Source organism: Carassius gibelio, chromosome A6 (assembly GCF_023724105.1).
Source record: "Carassius gibelio isolate Cgi1373 ecotype wild population from Czech Republic chromosome A6, carGib1.2-hapl.c, whole genome shotgun sequence".
NCBI classification, from domain to species: Eukaryota; Metazoa; Chordata; class Actinopteri; order Cypriniformes; family Cyprinidae; genus Carassius; species Carassius gibelio.
The window spans coordinates 7,354,998-7,374,809 of record NC_068376.1 but is presented as its reverse complement, the minus strand read 5'-3'; the positions used below and the strand labels follow the sequence as shown (position 1 = coordinate 7,374,809).

Genomic DNA, 19,812 nt, shown 5'->3' with positions numbered 1-19,812 from the left:
TGAGAACATTCATTCTCTACAGTAGTCCATTCCCTCCTCCATAAATCAATACACCAATCCAACATTCTTCTGGGTCTCAAGCAACCTCTCCAGGAAACCCCAACATCTTCCTGGAGGTCGCCTCACCCATTGTTTTGGGCCAGAGATAATCCTAAAGTCTTGGTCCAAAGGGGTAGAGAAATTGTTTTGCATGTGTAGGAGATTCGTTTAGATGTGGCAACCCTGTTGGAGAAAGCTGAATTTTTTATGTGGGTTTTAAGGAATGCTATAGTGTTGAGCTGGATGCAAACCGACATTTCTCTTGCAATTTCACTCGCTTTATTTCTCTCTCGCTCTGTTGTTTCTGATTTGGTTAATAATTTAGTTAAGGGTGGTTGTGACCCCATTCCTGCAGTGGTTCTGACCGAGTTACTGGGACAGGATGCGTGTTATCCATGCATGCTTGTGTGGATTGTACATGTAAATTGAAACATTTTAGAAATGTACTAGAAACAACAACTAAGATATACAAATGTAACCAAGACCAAAATTCAAAAAGATGCAACCTGCTGTTTCTGTTAAACTATATAAAAACAAAAAACAAAAAAAAAAAAACATGTATAATACAAAAATATATTAAAGGAATAGTTTCCCCCACAAAATAAAAATTTGCTGAAAATGTACCTGTCACATCCACACAAGGAGAGGAGAAGACGGGTAAGTATTTTCGTGAAGCTTTATTAGCATAGCACTATAACAGAGCAGGTAAGTGTGGTCACAGACGGTGAATCTTCAAGCACTGATCAACTGGTGAGTTCAAGTACAGAGCTAAGCCAGTACAACAAAGAGTCACTTCCCTTAATCGATGTGTCTGAATCTCCACAGAGTCACAACTACGGTCCACAAGGAGCAGGCAGAAGATCCACAAAGAATGTCCATGCAATCTTGATTCCAGCCGGTGAGTGAGTGAGTGAGGTGAGTATTTAAAAGGTGTGGTGATTGCTGGTGCAGGTGCAGGTAATTAGTATTCAGGTGACGGTTCACGTGGGCGGTGCATGGGAGATCGAGTGGATGGTGACTGGCAATGGTGACTGGGGCTGATGGAACGAGCTGAGGGTGTGACACTACCCATCCCCCCCCCCCCCCCCCACGGGTGACTCCAGGCACCCTAGAGCGGCGACGGGGACGACCACGACCTCTGGGAGCCGGGCGGTCCGGGTGTTGTCGGTGGAACTCTTCGAGGAGAGCCGGATCCAGGATGTCATTGCGTGGTACCCACGACCTCTCCTCGGGACCGAACCCCTCCCAATCTATGAGGTACTCCAGGTGGCCGTTCCGCCGCCGGGAGTCGAGGATCTCTTGGACCTGGTAGATGCTGTCTCCGAGGATCTCGGGTTGGTTTGGAGGGGGAGGCGGTTCCGGTTCTGTGGAGGAAGGAGAAACTGGATCAGTGTGACGTTTTAACAGTGAGACGTGAAACGTGGGTGAAATCCGGTAGCGTGGTGGTAGGTCCAGGCGGTAGGTGACGGGATTTATCTGGGAATGGATGGTGAACGGCCCTATGTAGCGGGGACTCAGCTTTTTGCAGGGCAGTCGGAGGCGGATATCCCGAGTGGAGAGCCAAACCTTGTCTCCAGGTAGATAGACGGGATTAGGCGATCTGCGGCGGTTAGCGGTCTCTGTATGCCTCCGAACTGCCCGTTGGAGATGGATGTGAGCTGAGTCCCACACCCTCTCGCTCTCCTGGAACCAGTGATCTACCGCGGGCACCTCAGAGACTTCTCCTGACCAGGGAAACAGCGGTGGTTGATAGCCTAAAACACATTGAAAAGGGGTTAAGCCTGTAGTGGTTTGGCGAAGGGAGTTTTGGGCATACTCAGCCCACGGCAGATACTGGCTCCAGGTATCCTGGTGTTGGGAGCAGTAAGAGGTACCGTGAGATTTCTTGAATCTTCCGCTCGGTCTGGCCGTTGGTCTGTGGATGATATCCAGAAGATAAACTGACGGATGTCCCGAGAAGTTGGAAAAACGCTCGCCAGACCCTGGAAATAAACTGAGGACCTCTGTCCGATACAATGTCCTCTGGAGTGCCATAATTCTGGAACACGTTGGTGAAGAGGGCTTCGGCGGTCTCGAACGCTGTGGGAAGACCTTTTAAAGGGATTAGTTTGCAGGATTTAGAAAAACGATCTACAACAACCAGAATGGTAGTGTACCCCCGTGAGGGGGGAAGGTCAGTGGCGAAATCCACCCCTAGATGGGTCCAGGGTCGGCGAGGAATGGGCAGTGGTTGTAATTTACCCACGGGAAGTTGGCGAGGTGTGGTGGTAACGGCGCAGACCGAGCATCCGAGGATGTACCGGGTAACGTCACGAACCATGTTCGGCCACCAGTACTTCTGCTGGATGAGCGAGAGGGTTCGCCTGCTGCCAGGGTGTCCTGAGCCAGGTGACGTGTGCGCACTTTCCAGTAGAGGGAGTCGCTGGCTTGTGGGCACGTACATAAGACCTGTGGGAACCTCCGGAGGTGCAGGCTCCTCGAGGGTGGCGGCTCGAATTTCCTCGTCGATCTGCCAGAGGATGGGCGTGAGGAAAACGGAGGGTGGCAGAATCGAATCAGGCTCGTTGGTGTCTGGTTCTGGTGAGTACATACGGGACAGGGCATCTGCTTTAGTGTTCTTGTGACCGGGCTGATACGTGATCTGAAAATTAAAGCGAGCAAAGAAGAGTGACCAACGAGCCTGACGAGCATTGAGTCTTTTGGCGTTCTGCAGATATTGGAGATTTTTGTGGTCGGTGACAACAGTGAATGGAAACTGGGCTCCCTCTAGCCAGTGCCGCCACTCCTCAAGGGCGAGTTTAATGGCCAACAACTCACGGTCTCCGATACCATAATTGCATTCGGCAGGAGAGAGTTTCCTAGAGAAGTACGCACACGGATGGAGTGAGCAAGGTTCACCAGACCATTGGGATAACACGGCTCCAATGCCGTGATTGGCCGCATCAACCTCTACGACGAAAGGCTTGGACGGGTCAGGATGTCGAAGAATGGGTGCTGAGGTGAAGAGGTGTTTAAGATGGCTGAAGGCCTCTCGAGCTTGGGATGTCCAGTGCAGCTGGCGCTGACCTCCTTTTAGGAGGGATGTTAGAGGAGCCGAGTGCAGGCTGTAGTTCTTGATAAAGCGTCGGTAGAAATTGGCAAAGCCAAGGAAACGCTGGAGTTCTTTCACCGTTGTGGGCTCCGCCCAGTTGACCACAGCATCCACCTTGGCAGACTCCATCTGAACTCCCTCCGCAGAGATCACGTATCCGAGGAAGGAGACAGTAGTGCAGTGAAACTCGCACTTCTCAGCTTTTAGGTAGAGGTGATGGTCTCGGAGTCGTTGTAAAACGTGGCAGACATGGGTTTGGTGTTCTTCTATGTTCCGGGAGTAGATCAGGATATCGTCTATGTAGACAATGACGAATTGGTGGAGATAATCACGGAATATTTCGTTCATGAAACTCTGGAAGATGGATGGACTGTTAGCAAGCCCATAGGGCATCACCTGATATTCGTAGTGCCCGGCAGGGGTAATGAAGGCAGTCTTCCACTCGTCTCCCTCTCGGATACGGATCAGGTTGTAGGCACTGCGGAGGTCGAGTTTGGTGAACACCTTGGCTTCGCGCAGTTCCTCCAGAGCCGCCGGAACGAGTGGTAACGGGTAGGCGAACTTGACGGTGGCGTCATTTAGCACCCGATAGTCGATGCATGGTCGAAGTCCGCCATCCTTTTTGGGGACGAAGAAAAAACTGGATGCAGCTGGAGATGTGGATGGTCTGATGAACCCCTGATCGAGAGCCTCCTGGATGTATTCCTCCATCGCCACCTGCTCAGGACGGGAGAGTGGATATATTTTCCCATGCGGTAGCTTGGCACCTGGCAGCAGGTCGATACTACAGTCCCAGGGCCGATGAGGCGGTAATCGGGTGGCTTGTTCCTTGCTGAACACATCGGAGTAGGAGGAGTAAAGGGCAGGTCTTCCTATGGAGGTGGAGTGCAATTGAAGGTGCGGTGGCGCAGACTGTGAACTCTGGACTGGTGAACGGTGAATGTGACTCTGGCATTCCGGGTCCCATGCCTGGATTTCCCCTGTGCTCCAGTTGATTTGTGGATTATGTTGGGCCAGCCACGGCCTACCCAGGATGACGTCAACGGTAGCGCGAGGAAGTACGAGGAGGGCCAGTTGTTCCCGACGTCCGTGGGGCAGAACGAGTTGTAGCTCGTGTGTTCTTCTAGTTATTTTGCCACCGCCTAATGGTGATCCCTGAATGGTAGTGATACGGTAAGTAGTCTCATTCTGGATGATGGGAATACGGTGCTTGGTTACGAAGTGAGATGAGATGAAGTTGCTGGCGGCTCCGGAATCCACCAGGACATGGATGGAAAGATTACGTGAGTTAATTGTTATCTGGGCTTTGATATGAGGTATGTGAGATACTGATGGGGTAATTGAGACTGTACTCACCATTGGGCGAGGCGGACGGACTGGGCAGGCGTGGATCAGGTGAGTGGCCTCGCCACAGTATAAACACAGCCGCTCCTGGATACGGCGCCTCCGTTCAGAGGCATCTAGGCGGTAGGAGTCGGTGATCATGGGTTCCTCCTGGTCTCGTTGGGGCGAGGGCGTTCTGGCCGATGGAGAGATGGCATATGAAGCCGGTGAGGCACAAGCCGAGAGGTGCTGAGCAACATTTATTGTCTTTCTAATGAATGTCTCTAGACTGACATTATCGTCGTAAATGACCATTTGCTTTCTGATCTGGGGTTTTAAACCTTTACGGTACGCAGCTAGTAGGGCAATTTGGTTCCAACCACTGGTGGCGGCTAATGTTCGGAAACGGAGGGTGTAGTCGTGTATTTCAGCGGCTCCCTGCCGGAGATTTAAGAGTTCATCATGGGTTGAGAGAGGAGTTAGAGCCACCCCGAACACTTCCTGGAGGTGAGTGACGAAGGCGTCGAATGAGGATAGAACTGGACTTTTGGAGCTCCAAAGAGCCTCTGCCCACTGTAGCGCTCGTCCGGTGAGAAGAAAGATCACAAAGGCGACTTTGGTGGCCTCATTGGGGAATTTACAGGTATTTGCGTTGACGAATAGTGAGCACTGCAGAATAAACCCACTGCAGCCACTCGGTTCACCCGTATAGCACGTGGGACGTGCAAGGGGCGTGCTGTTGGTGGCGGAAGCACCGGTTTCGGTGGGTGGTGAAACTGACTGTAGTACTTGGCGGAGGGCAGTCACCATTTCAGTGAACGGGTCCGGAGCAGCTCCCTGAGCTGCAGCGTTAACATCCATGGGAGATATGAAGTTCTGTTTTTGGGGCTGGAATCCTGTCACATCCACACAAGGAGAGGAGAAGACGGGTAAGTATTTTCGTGAAGCTTTATTAGCATAGCACTATAACAGAGCAGGTAAGTGTGGTCACAGACGGTGAATCTTCAAGCACTGATCAACTGGTGAGTTCAAGTACAGAGCTAAGCCAGTACAACAAAGAGTCACTTCCCTTAATCGATGTGTCTGAATCTCCACAGAGTCACAACTACGGTCCACAAGGAGCAGGCAGAAGATCCACAAAGAATGTCCATGCAATCTTGATTCCAGCCGGTGAGTGAGTGAGTGAGGTGAGTATTTAAAAGGTGTGGTGATTGCTGGTGCAGGTGCAGGTAATTAGTATTCAGGTGACGGTTCACGTGGGCGGTGCATGGGAGATCGAGTGGATGGTGACTGGCAATGGTGACTGGGGCTGATGGAACGAGCTGAGGGTGTGACAGTACCATCAGGACATCCAAGAAGTAAATTAGTTTGTTTCTACATTGTATCAGATGTGAAGAAATTTAGCATTACATCGCTTGCTCACCAATGGATGCAAGTGAATGATGTCATTAGAATGAGAGTTCAGCTGATAAACAAATCCCGTTCACGTGATTCCAGTCCATCAGTTAAATTTTTTGAAGTGAAAATGTGTATTTGTAAGCAACAGATCCAAAAATTTTGCCAAAATATCAGTAAATAATCCATAATAACACTTTCTCCAGGAAAGTCTGTCCCCTGTTATTTTGGCTGTTTTTGATTGTAAATGGTGCTGTATCTGTGCATATTTCTCTCCTGATTCAAATTAGGTTTTTTCACTGGGGAAATAAATATTATGGAAAGAGGACTTATATTTTAGCCAGAAGCAACCTCTTAATGATGAATTTGTTTATTACAAACACACAGCTTTTTGCTTCATAAGACGTTAATTGATGGACTATGGTTGTTTGGATTACTTGTGGATTTTTGTGATGAGCTGTGGGTGAGTACATTTTCAGAGAACTTACATTTTCGGGAGAACTATTCCTTTTAGAGAATAGAGAAAAATTGTTATCATAACCTTCTCATGATTTAATTGTCATTAATACCTAAATGTCATGATTTAAAATGACATAAAAAGTTTTTGTAGTGTAGTAATGCTAGCAGGGTTCTTCTGACTTTGTCACAGGGCTTTATTGTGTTGATAGAGTTTAATTCCAACATATAAGATTGCATTGTCAGCCTTGTCCTTTCAGGTTGAATTTGAGGATGTGAAAAATGTCACTTATAATGTCAGTGGTCATAATGTTGGGCTTCTCCTTTCAGGTTGAATTTGAATTCAAGTCAATGTGTTTGTATATTTTGTCAGCATATCAGCAAATCTGGTGTGTTTTCCCATAGTCCCCAGCTTGAATAAATGTGTGTGGGTTCTTTTTTTGGTGAGTGTGTATTTGTGTGTGCCCTCCGGAGCATTAGTCAGTGAGTATCTCCTTCCTACCATTCACGCTGAGGTTATTTTTCTGCTTCAGTGCTTTAGTGTGTGTGTGTGTGTGTGCACCTAAAGTCCACCTAAAGCGTTCACAGGTTCGTTATAGGATTTAAAAACTCTGTGGCACAAATATAGACGTGACCTAAATTACTGAAGTTAACTATATGAGTTCACATGCAACTCTGAGCTTCAGCGCTCGAAGGCATCTCACCAACCCCCTCCTGAGATGGCCTTTCTGTGTGTCGTCATGTACGTGAAAGCTATTTCTAACTCACTTCACACTGAGAAACATCAGCAGATGCTAAATCTAAGCTCAGTGGATGAGATGAGATGAAAATGGAAAATTATTGATCAATGAATGCTTAATTAATGGCCATCAATCAAATAAAAGTGTCAATACGTTGAATATGTTAATAGTTTATTGCATTTAATGACATATACACACACCATCCTAAAACCTTGTGATCAGTACAATTTTTTTTTTTTTTTTTCAAAAGACTTAATCATATTCAGCAAGGATGCATTAAATTGATCACATATAACAGTAAAGATATTCATAATGTTATGAACGATTTCTATTTCAAATAAATACTGTTATTTTAAACTTTCTTATGATCAAACAATCCTGAAACAAATTATCACTATTTTCACAAAAATATAATATAAATAAATTATATTTTAAATTACACTGAAAAAAAATATAAATGCAACGCTTTTGTTTTTGCCCCCATTTTTCATGAGTTGAACTTAAAGGTCTAAGATGTTTTCTGTGTACACAAAAGGCCTATCTCTCTCAAATATTGTTCACAAATCTGTATAAATCTGTGTTAGTGAGCACTTCTCCTTTGCCGAGATAATCCATTCACCTCACAGCAGGGGCGCTGCACAAGATCCCGGGCCCTGTGCATAGGCAGTCCTAATTCCCCCAGATGCCATCGAATGTGAGCATTTGCCCACTCAAGTCGGTTACGACGACGAACTGCTGTCAGGTCGAGACCCCGATGAGGACAACGAGCATGCAGATGAGCTTCCCTGAGACCTAAACAACCTAAGACACACCTGTGCAATAATAATGCTGTCTTATCAACATCTTGATATACCACACCTGTGAGGTGGAGGAATTACCTCGACAAAGGAGAATTGCTCACTAACACAGATTTAGACAGATTTGTAAACAATATGGGAGAGAAATAGTCATTTTGTGTACATAGAAAAAGTCTTAGATCTTTGAGTTCAGCTCATAAAAAAGGGCAAAAACAAAAGTATTGCGTTTATAATTTTATTTAGTGTATATTAAAATAGTTTACATTTATTTGCGAATTGTACTAATATTGCACTATATTACTGTTTTACTGTCTTTTTTGTTCAAATAAGTATAACCTAAGCATAAGAGATTTTTGAGCAGTATTGTAATTATTTGTAGTTAAAAGGCCAAAATTAAAATAATTAATTATTATTGTGAAAGGTGAATGCACTGAATATACATGTCAAAAATGGCTTTAAAATCCATATATTGTTTGTTTTATTTCCAAATCACGGAACATAATGTGGCTAAACACATCAGTCCCCAGCAATCCAGCTGTTTATCAGATTATCTAAAGGTAGACTCAGAGATTATTCACTTAGGACACATTCTTTTATTTCTTCTTAGATATCACTTTTGGTCTGTATGCACAGAAAGACAGATGTCTTTAACCATCATGTCAAACCTAATTTTTTTCAGTGTCACACTCCATGTGGGCCATGTTTTTAATGCAAAATTAAACATGCATCTCTGGACCCCCACATTCTGTACCATTTCTATTTCTCTAAACGTGTGAAAGTAGGTCATTGGTGCTTATAGTCTTTCTCTCTCGTGCTCTTTTCCAGCTTTCGTCTGAATCATGCAAAGCAGCTTCAAACATCAAACAGATTTGCAGGAATATCCATGCACTGAGGGGAGAGAGATGGAGCGGCTGTGTGTTTGTGTGTGTGTGTGTGTGTGTGTGGGTGGGTGGAGAAAATGGAGCATGAACACCTCCTCATCTCCTCTTTTCAGCTTCTAAACTTACAGTCATCACAGACTCACAGCAAAACACAAACACACACTATTTTACTTTTTAAACAAATGAGGATGACCTGAAAAAGAGGTTTTAAGAGATTTTGTCAGGTTTAGTTTTTCTGGGTAAAATTCTGTCCTCAAAATAAGTAGTTTTTTTAAACATTCAGTTTATCATTTTGCATATATGAATGTTACTTTTGAATGTTTTTTGAACAATCTAAAACAAGTAGTAACATTTATAAAACAGTGAATGTCCAACTGTAATGTTTCGGGGGAAGAAAAGTTCCAAAAAAAATGTATAAATCATGTTTTTCTTTTAATGTTTTTAAAGACAAGATTTGTAAAAGAGAACATTATTAATTAAGAATAGAACTAGAACTTTGAACAAATATTATATTTGAACAGATATTCCTATTAATCTTACTAGAACCTTTGTTCCTTTGCCAGAACTTTTTATTCCTTTGCCACAATTCAGAGTATGTTTCCTGTTTGCTTGGTGTATGTTAGTTATGTATAAAAGTTACTGTCAAGCTCCAAAAAAATACCATAAAAGTACAGTAAAAGTAGTAAGTAGTAGACTTTTGTACTATATTTCAGGTCTTCAGTAGCTTTGACTGAATGTTGGAAGTGGCCCTCAAATGTTATTTAAGATGCATGTTAGATAAGCATCATAAGCCATATGATCAGACACAAAGGTATGAATACTGGCAAATTATCTAAAGCATACACAAGTCATATTGAGATTGGACAATAGAACAGTATGTCTCTTAATTCTGTGCTCTCTCTTCAAAACACACTCAAAAACACTGAAATTATGTGTTATTTAATTCTAAATCAGGTTTGTTTCTTTATTTCTAACTAAGGTTTGATTCTGGTCAGGATTCTTGAAGGACATTGTCATTACCGTCAGTTGTACTGATTAGCAGCAACTTGTCTCAGCTCATAAACTTTGACCTTTCCTTCTCTTCAGTCTGTCAACCCCAATTTAACAGCATGTAACAAAGGAAAAAATTATTTTCATTCTGTCTTGCCCTTCAGTGCTGTATACATGTGTGTGCACTTAAAAAAATTGTGGCTAATTTAATTGGTTTGAATGGAAACAGATCATAAATCCATAACTGAAGTAAACGTCACACACACACACACACACACACGCACACACACATTAGATGATTTTTAATCAATCAAACTCTCAGCTCTCTCTTCATGATCTGGACTGTGTTCTCTGGTAAATGTGACAACAGGCAACATGAGTGAGGTTTCAGCAGAAATTAAATGAATGCAGAGGAAGAGAGAGAGAATATCTCCTCCTTTTGTTCTGTCCACTCAAAAAAAAAGCAAAGAACCCTTTATCAAAGTTAATATAGTTTACATGGATATTAAAGCTGAAGTGTGTAATTTCTGCATCAATAGCATCACCAAATTGAAAATAATAATAATAATTATGACTCTTATTAAACCCTCAGACCCTAATTTTTTTAGGAAATCAACATACAAATTACTTAATTATAGTTGTCTCTTGATTCTATAGTCACATTATTGTGTATTGTTCATACAGCCTATTATAAAATTGTAAAGAGATAATTCACCCAAAAAGGAAAATTCTGTCATCATTTACTCACTTTCAAGTTGTTCCAAACATGTATGAAGTTCTTTTAGATGTTTAACACAAAAGAAGATATTTTGAAGAATGTTGCTAACCAAACAGTTGACGGCAGCCATTATAAAAAATACTTTGGAGTTCCGTGGCTTTCCCTTTAATATAAACACTGACATTTATAAGCTACAAAATACACATGCGAAAAACATATTTAATGTTAAGTCCTGCATTATTAAGACTTTCCTTTTTGCTGAGTTTAAAAAGGCCAGCCTGTTCTCTCTACTTAGCAAAATGTCTGGTGTTCTTGTCAAGAAGTGCCTGGTGGGTAAAAAGGGTAAAGAAAAGGCCTCAGCATGCTGAAACTCTACAGAACAGAAAAGCTGGAACCCTGCTGCTTGACTAATGTATTATTCAACTGTAGGCATTCCCTTAAAATGGCCCAGGAAGGATCCTCTCCCTTTTTGTGATATACTACTCATGCATCTGTGTATGTATCAGCAAGTTGGTGTACACGGAAGCTGTGTTATTTTGCTAAACCTACTCTGTCTGTTTCTATCTTTCAGGCGGTGTACCTGCAGCTGGCAGAGGTGAACAGGGAGAAGGTGTCCCCCATGCACCAAAGCAGCATTAATGGAGTGGAGGACATGTCCTCGCTGGCAGAGCTCCATGAGGCCGCCATCATGCACAACCTTCATCAGCGATACCAGAAAGACAACATCTATGTAAGAATCTTATAGACACTTAACCGCACGAATGTCCTTGAGACCTTATCAGGGTTATTATTGTATGCTACAACTTGCTACAAATGTCTTTAAGTTTGTCAGAGCTTTATTGATTATAATGGAAATCTGTGAGATTGCAAAGAAATGAGATGAGTGACAGATTTTTAATCATTATAAAGTGGGAGTATTCTTTGCAGGCTTTCTAGGCTATAACCCATTCAGAATTTGAATACATTCACCATGGATTCACTCTCTGATAACTATTTATCCAATAATGCCTTTTTCCTTTGTGTTGTCTTTACGACTTCACTTTTGTGCAGCGAAATATGCAGGCACATGTGGTTGCATGTATCCTAGTCTCGCATAGCCAGACCTTCAGGCTGACGGCTGTAGGTCTGGAATCTATGGCAGCTTTCATTGGCTTAGGCCATGTTTCGGTACATGGAAATGTCGCCAGAATAACAGACCGGTGTGTAAAACTCTCGGACATATTTTAAAGATTAAATGCATCAACTTTAAATATTTGAGATACTTTTAAATATCCAGCGTTTAGTTGATCCTGATAAGCACTCGTTGTCACAGTTGTAAACACAACGGCTTTCTTTTTTCGTAAGGGGGTTTGGCGCAACGGTACCTTTGTTTCCAGGCAGAACTTTAAAGAACGCGACACACACGTCTCCCGGATATCCTGTATAATTCAACCAATCTGATGAAGACTTCGACACTTCTGACACAGTCTCAATTTGTGGGACGCATGAATTGGGCTTCTAACGCTGTGCACGCACACGCTACGCTGGACGGGTGGTCACCCCAGCCCCCACATGTCTACATCACGATGTAGAAAGATTTGCATAATGCCGCCCAAATATTCTAGAAATCTACTATAAATCAGTGGTTAATTTGTTTTTACAACACTTTTCCAGAACAGCTCAAAATAAATATAAAGATAAATAAATATAAAGATGTGTGCAGTACATTTTATAGAGGATTGTGTCCTGATCCGGGGAGAGAAGACTACAATGCCGGCTGTTCTGACTCACAAACTGTAAGTACGTTCTCAGATTTAAAGTATTTGCCTCAGACAATTCAAATGTGAGTTCTGAGCAGTGTAGAGTAGTGCTTCTTGTTTTTTTTAATCACATGCAGACATGGTTTTATGTTTATGCTGTGCAATGCAACGCACCGCGTAAAAAGACTGTATATGTCATTATAATCTGAAACTATGTCCCCACTGGATGCAACAAATGCTTAGTTTGTAATGGGTTTCATTGGTTTTGTCTCATACTCTGACAATTTGTACTATCCTGTCAGATTTTGCTTCCTCCCATTAAAACAGATGGTAGCATAATTGCAGAAGCAAAATCCTTTATTAACATGTACACCTACCACAGCGCCTCTCAATTCCACTCCTCGTGGCCCTAGCTCTGAATATTTTTCATGTCTCTCTTTGTTAACACACCTGATTCAGATAATCAGCTCTTCAGAAGTGAGCTTCATGCATGAAATGTTTTCCTATTTGTCATGGTCCCTACAGAGTTGAAGGGAAGTTTACCTCACTTCAGAACATTCGTTCACAGATTAGCAAATTAATACAATTTAAATTGACATCTCACAGATTTAAAGGCACTTTAAATGGAACACATACTGTACATTCGCTTCGAACTTCGAATAAAACTAATATCTGAAGTGATAAGAGAGACATACAAAATGTGACGCCGGGGGGGGGGGGGGGGGGGTGCGCAAGGACTGGAATTGAGAACCGCTGACTCTACCCCAACCCTAAACCTACCCTGACAGTAGGATAAAGACAGTGTTGGTAGCATAATCTGATAGGTAGCATTATTTGTTTGAACACCGGGACACGGCATAACAGTATGTTAAGCGGTGTAACATTTCCGTCACATGCTTAGTTTTCGTCCAGTCAGCTCGCACTAAATAGCTGGCCAATCAGAGCACACCTCGTTTTTCAGATGGATGAGCTTTGTAAATATCGACGCGTTTAAGAAGGGCATGGCATAGAGGAGAAACAATAATGTACAGTATGTGGAAAATAATGTTTTTTTTTTCCTTAAACTGCATAATAACATTTTATTACACCAAATACACAAAATAATGTTCTTTTTAGCAACAACATATGACCCTTTTTATAAACAGTACATTAGATATAGAAATTAAACTGGCCTCATGCGCTGTGTAATGTAAAGCGATGGGCTGATTCCAGCTTGGATCCTGCAGTGTCAGCAAGTTAATGGAATCAGGCAGTGAGTACACAGGCATCCAGGCCGGGTGCGGCAGATGGTAAGTCTCCGGCAGATGAGAATTTAACTGAAACTGGCCCAAGTTTATTTTGCTGTCTGGGTCACCGATGCATTGCGAGGGATTGTGGATGAGGTAGATGTAAATATCAGCAAACATCAAATTTGTCAAGTATTTACTAGACTTTAGTGGATTCAGCAGTTCGCTTGACAAGTAAATAAGGATATAATCCTAAAGTATGTTTTCTTTTAATAACATAGTTTTTTTATTGGTGGTGAAGTGTGCTATTTTGGTCTACGATCACCACAAAGAGGCTACACAAAGGTCCTAAAGATGGCGGCCACAATAAAAAAAGTTACGTGCCTGAAACCCATGAATACTGAACTGACCAATGTTAGTGATGATAAATTAACAAACAAGCATCGACAGAGTTACTATCGTTAATGTCAATATATATATATATATATATATATATATATAAATTATATAAATTGCTATTTCAAAATTTTCTCCATTTCCAAATGTTCTGCCGGTACTTTATGATAAAGTAGGTCAGGATGGCAGTTAATGCCTAAGTGTTCACTCTTTCCTGTGTAATTAATCCTGTGTTGTTTTGTATTCTTAGTTTAAGGGTGGACAGCAATCTGTCTGGGTGAGAGAGGAACCGGAGTTTCCTGCCTTAGTTTAGCAGAGTGATATTAACTCAAAAAATCTCGGCCTGAGACTGAAAGGAAACCCTGTTTGATTAAGGAATTTAAGAAAAACATCCGAAACATGATACATCACAAAAGTGATGTTCTGTGAAAATACAGTTTGTTCTGTGAATGATAGTCCAAATGTGTACATTTTTCAGCGTCTGCTTTTATTTCTATTGTTTTAAGTGAGTTTATCAGCCTAAATACCAACAGAAGATGTGCTAAAACTGTGCTCTGCTAGTACTCGATGAGCAGACTTTTTATAGTAGAATCTATGCTAAAAATAGCACTGGGTTTTATCCAGAATCTGACTATTAGCCATCTGTTCTTAAATTAAACTTGCAATAATGCTCTTATATGGGTAATTCAACACACTTTTATAATTCATACATGTACTGTATATTTCAAACACTGTAACAGCATCTGTGTCTGTGAGACAGAGGGAAATCAAAGAATAGGCCCTCTGGACATGTTTAAATGTGTGCCACTATAGGGTCTTACGGATGATGTTGACAAAGAAAAAGGTCATGTGATCAGGTGGTGAGTGCAGGCTGGAAGCTCATTGGTCTAAACAGAGCCATACATCCCAGACTGCTGGTTTAGAGTTGTAGCCTGGAGGGACTGGTATGACTCGCTGTCTGCTTTATGATCCAAACATTCCAGCTTGACCATTGCAAAATCCATAGAAAGCCCGTTTTTACAGGCACTGTCTGGGACTATTTAGTCTCAGTCCCTGTGTCAGAGGTAATTAGCAGCAACAGTTGTGAACATGTCCTGCCCTATTTAGTTCACTGCAGAGGGATACCCGACAGTCATTTACACCCAGAACTCATCATGAAATCTAAACCCATTTCAGTGTATAGTCCAGTATCTGCTTGAACAAGTGAGGTAATAGCTGTATAGATGTTTATCTTGCTATATTTGCTCTGGTAATGAAATGGAATGCTTTCTGAGACACAGTATGATGAATCAGTCTAGTTTTCATATACATTATAGGAAATTAGGTATGGATGTTTCTACAATTAGCGAAGGTCAATGTAATGGTTTTTATTAGAGGAGCCCTGTCATTTAAATAAAAAATTAAACAGCATCTGAGGATTATTTTTGCAGGTGTATTGTTGATCTTGTTTTAGACTGCAGATTTATGTCATGTTGTGTTCGGTAGAGTGAATGTGGTGGGACTTTCTTATCACATCTTAGTAAATGGATACTGGAATTCACGTATCCCAGGATGCATTGCATTATAGCATCTGAGGTTGATGTCTGATAGCAGTGGTTTCTCAGAATTATCCGAGACACCAGGCCTAAATGAGAATGACTCTGCTCACTATTGCCCTCTTGGGGAAGTAGCATCTAAATATTTTTTGTAAAGTCAACATGACACAATTTCAGATCCACAGATAATTTACTGTGATTTTTTTTTTTACATTTGTGTAGTGGCCATAATGTTGGGTCTAGATGTGTTTAGTGTCTCTCCATGAATCCAGTAATGTCTCAATTTAATCCCATCACTGCTGTTGCTAAGATCAGTGAATCATATTACTTCCAGTCAGCATGGGTGTTGTTAGCCACACACCCACACATAAACACATTAATAAGACCATTCAGTCAATATTAAACGAGATGGATTTATGTTGCCACGGTGCTCATAGACAAGGACACACATCATCCACAATCCTCTCACGACCCACTGATGCAACCAGCTGTGAAATAAGACCAGATCACATACTGATTATTTAAAGTTCCCTAGAAATGTCTCTTCATCTGTGGCTATAGATTAAAATGTGCACGGATCACAAATGTGTGTGCATTTGTTTCAGTATGCTGGTTTTGTTGTTTTACTGTTTGGTGGCTTTATAAACCTCAATACTCCTTGATTTACTGCCACTTTTTCTGTCTCTTAGACTAACATAGGTTCTATCCTGGCGGCCGTGAATCCTTATAAGCAGATCAGAGGACTGTATGATCTCTCCGCAGTGGAGCTGTACAGCCAGCATCATTTGGGCGAGTTGCCGCCTCATATCTTTGCTATTGCCAATGAGTGCTACCGCTGCTTATGGAAGAGACATGATAGCCAATGTGTGCTAATAAGGTAATATAAGACCTACAACCGATTTATTTGATCTTAATAAATAGACAAACTTGCCAAACATGAAAATAGTAAATAGGAGATTTTCAGTAAAATGTGCTCATAAAGTGCTAAACGTCTTGATTCATTAATTGGCTGGAATGAGTATGACCATACAAATAATTTCTCTTTCTCTTTTGGCTTTACTCACTGGCTGATGGGGAACCATTATTATCTTAGTTTAAAAATCTCAGTTGTGTTAAACCTAAAAGATGAGTTTAAGCAGTGGTGACTTTGATCCACAAACTGCTTTCAGATTTCATGGCATTGCAAATTCAATCAGGGTAACACAAATGTCAGTGAAGGTTACAAATGAATGTGTGCATGTGTGCTTACCAGTGGTGAGAGTGGAGCTGGGAAAACAGAGAGCACCAAACTACTGTTACAGTTCCTGTCTGTCATGAGCCAAAACTCTGCCGGGACGCCGCCGACAGAGAAGAGCACACGCGTGGAGCAAGCCATCGTACAGAGCAGGTAAAACACATTCCTTAACACACACACACACACACACAGCATAGGAATTTTAATGTGCACAAACAAATCCAGAACCTTTATATTTATTCTTTTGCAGCCCCATCATGGAAGCATTTGGAAATGCCAAAACGGTCTACAACAACAACTCCAGTCGCTTTGGGAAATTTATTCAGCTTCATTTCTCTCAAAGCGGGAACATCCAGGGAGGATGCATCGTCGACTGTATCCTTCTCACAGCACACAGGCTCCAATAATACATCGATTTTTAGAATGGTATTTTACCCTTGTGAAAAAGAAGTTTGCTTAATTGTACTGAATGTGCACTTGCAGAGGACTTTTAATCTTGAAAGTATATTTAAAAAAAACCTTGCAGATAATATAGTTTTAGTGAAGTAAAAAAACATTTATGTATACTTAAAGAAGAATACACCTTCATGACTGTTTCTTAACACATTTATGTATACTTTTAAAAGTGCACTTTGTAATAATGTCAAATTCAATGTTTGTGTAAAAGTGTCAAAGTACCTGTATTTAATAGTACATTTAAAGTTGATATAATTAAAATTTACTAATTTGCAAATTGATCGTTACAATAGTGTAATTACTCACATATGGGTAGATCAAAAAAGCATTCTAACTAATTGCTTTAATATAATTTTAAACTATAAGACATTTTCATTTCATTGCAAATAACATGCAGTTAAGTGTCAGAAAATCCCAGTTTACCATAGTTACTCATTTATTTTCACTGAAATAGAGTGCACACACCAACCATTTCAAGTTCTGCCTGGTATTGAAAATTGTCCTGTGGTGTCAGTTTGTTAACATAGGTTTTTTTGTTTTAGTTTTTCATTAAAATGAATGGGGAACTTGGTAACCAGGATTTGTTTTACCCCAATTCTTAAACATATTCATTGTTTCAACTGCCTGCCTTTCCCTTAATTTGTGACCTTTCAGATTTGCTTGAAAAGGTAAACCTTCCTTCTGCTGCTGACTCAAACCTAACAACCAGAAATCAGTCTTCTATGATCAGCTGTTAACAGTATAAAACAAGCCATTGTTCTGATAACACGATTTGGCATTGGATCTTGTCAAAGGCAGAATCAGAGAAAGAGTGTCTGCCAAACTGAGATTCTTGCCCACTCAGCATCTGTGATCTGATCTGTGTTCCAGAACCGAGTGGTAAGGCAGAATCCAGGGGAGAGAAACTACCACATCTTTTATGCTTTGCTGGCCGGGGCCAGCAAAAGCCAAAAGGGTGAACGAATGCACAATCCACATAAACACACATGCATTTCCACACATTGACAAATGCAGATAAACCATAATCAACCTAGATACACTGAATGATTAGATGTGTCCATCTCTTTTTAGAGACATATTTTCTGGAAGACTCCCCTGAGTTTTTTCACTACCTGAGACAGTCAGGATGTGTGAAGGACCGCAGTCTCGATGACAAGCAGTTTTTTGACGATGTCATGGTACAAAAAATTGGAATAGACATTTGTTGATCTGTTAATAGACAATCTTGAGGTGGACAAAAATGTAAGTGCCGCATGATGATTCATTCTCTCTTTCTCTTTTGGTCTGCAGGAGGCACTGAAGGTCATGGAGTTCACAGAGGAAGAGATCAGAGATATGTTTAAACTGCTGTCTGGAGTTCTGCAGCTTGGCAATGTGGAGTTCATGACAGCAGGGGGCGCTCAGATCACCACCCAACAGGGTGAGAGATGTCATTTCTCTCTTTCTAAAAGACAGACTTTACTAATATGCAGTGTTGTGTACTAACTGATTAAAGGTATTCTGGATTATGTAATCAGATTCCAAAGTTAAGTACTATTAGATTATATTACGCTATAAAATGTAATCATAATAAGACATTATTACATTGTTCACACAATGGCAGTAAATCATTCATATTTTATTGATTCGCCCCCATTTTTTTTTCTTTTCTAAATGAACCTACCGCTTATATGCATGAGTCAAAAAATTATGCAAGTTACTAAACACTGTAGATGCATAGCTGTGAAGTCTTCCTCATGGCCAGGGACCTTCATTAATTATTGTTATTGGAGGTCTGGACAAAAATGTTTAAAATCTGGAAGAATTTGGCCATATGATGTCATGTTTATTAATGTTTGTGCATGTAATGTAAGGATTCATAAGCTTTTTATACGAGCTGAACCCCTTTGACCTAAGATATTTACTTGAAGTGAGAATGCAATAATTTAACAACATATTTGTATGTTCACGGTCCTCTGACAGGTTGCACTGATACATTTAAATTTATTTTAACTTGATATTCTTTATGATTTAATTATTGGTTTTTCCATCATGAAACACAGTTTGGTTAAACCTGTTATGATGTAATGGTTAGTGCATTTCATGATATTAATAAGAAAGAATAAAATATATTTTCTTTCTCTTTGTTTTTTTTTATAAATATGGTACTCAGTAATTCCATTGGAGTCTGTGTGATAAACGAGTTCAAAAAGTAATCTAAAAGCAGTCATACTACATTACCTAATATGTGTAATCCAGATTGTTACAAATTTGTATCAGGTAATTTATAATCAGTAATGGGCTACAGTTCTTAAGTAATCTACCCAGCACTGCTAATATGTTTTTGGTAGTAATTCTCGTCTCTGTTTTCCTGCAGTTGTCACTAATGTGAGCGAGCTCCTGGCTCTGGACAGTTTTCAGTTGTCTGAGGTTCTGACCCAGCGTTCCATGATCCTTAGAGGAGAAGAGATCTGCTCTCCTCTCACAGTGGAACAGGTAAAATCACATATACTTTCTCATAATTATATAAAAAAAAAAAAATGGACTAGTTTGTCAGTTCTTCTCTTCTGTCTCCAACTGATCAAATATGGGCATTTTCTTTTGATCATGCTTGATTGACAGGCAATAGATTCCCGGGATTCGGTTGCCATGGCACTTTATTCTCAGTGCTTCTCGTGGATCATCATGCGAATTAATCAGAAGATAAAAGGCAAAGATCATTTCAAGTCTATTGGAATCTTGGACATCTTCGGTTTTGAGAACTTTGAGGTGTGAGGCATCATGGGTCACATGATCATGCACAGAGACACATTTTTA

General features: G+C 41.1%; 1 protein-coding gene across 1 annotated transcript in view; it reads left to right on the top strand.

The window, feature by feature from the left end:
* LOC128016203 (unconventional myosin-X-like) overlaps positions 1-19,812 on the top strand; it is a 56,475-nt gene that overhangs the window by 19,147 nt on the left and 17,516 nt on the right. Inside the window, 10 exon segments of the mRNA XM_052600680.1 lie at positions 11,002-11,160; positions 16,016-16,203; positions 16,579-16,713; positions 16,811-16,935; positions 17,671-17,684; positions 17,887-17,971; positions 18,088-18,194; positions 18,307-18,436; positions 19,373-19,491; positions 19,618-19,764. Coding sequence (XP_052456640.1) covers positions 11,002-11,160; positions 16,016-16,203; positions 16,579-16,713; positions 16,811-16,935; positions 17,671-17,684; positions 17,887-17,971; positions 18,088-18,194; positions 18,307-18,436; positions 19,373-19,491; positions 19,618-19,764 — 1,209 coding nt within the window.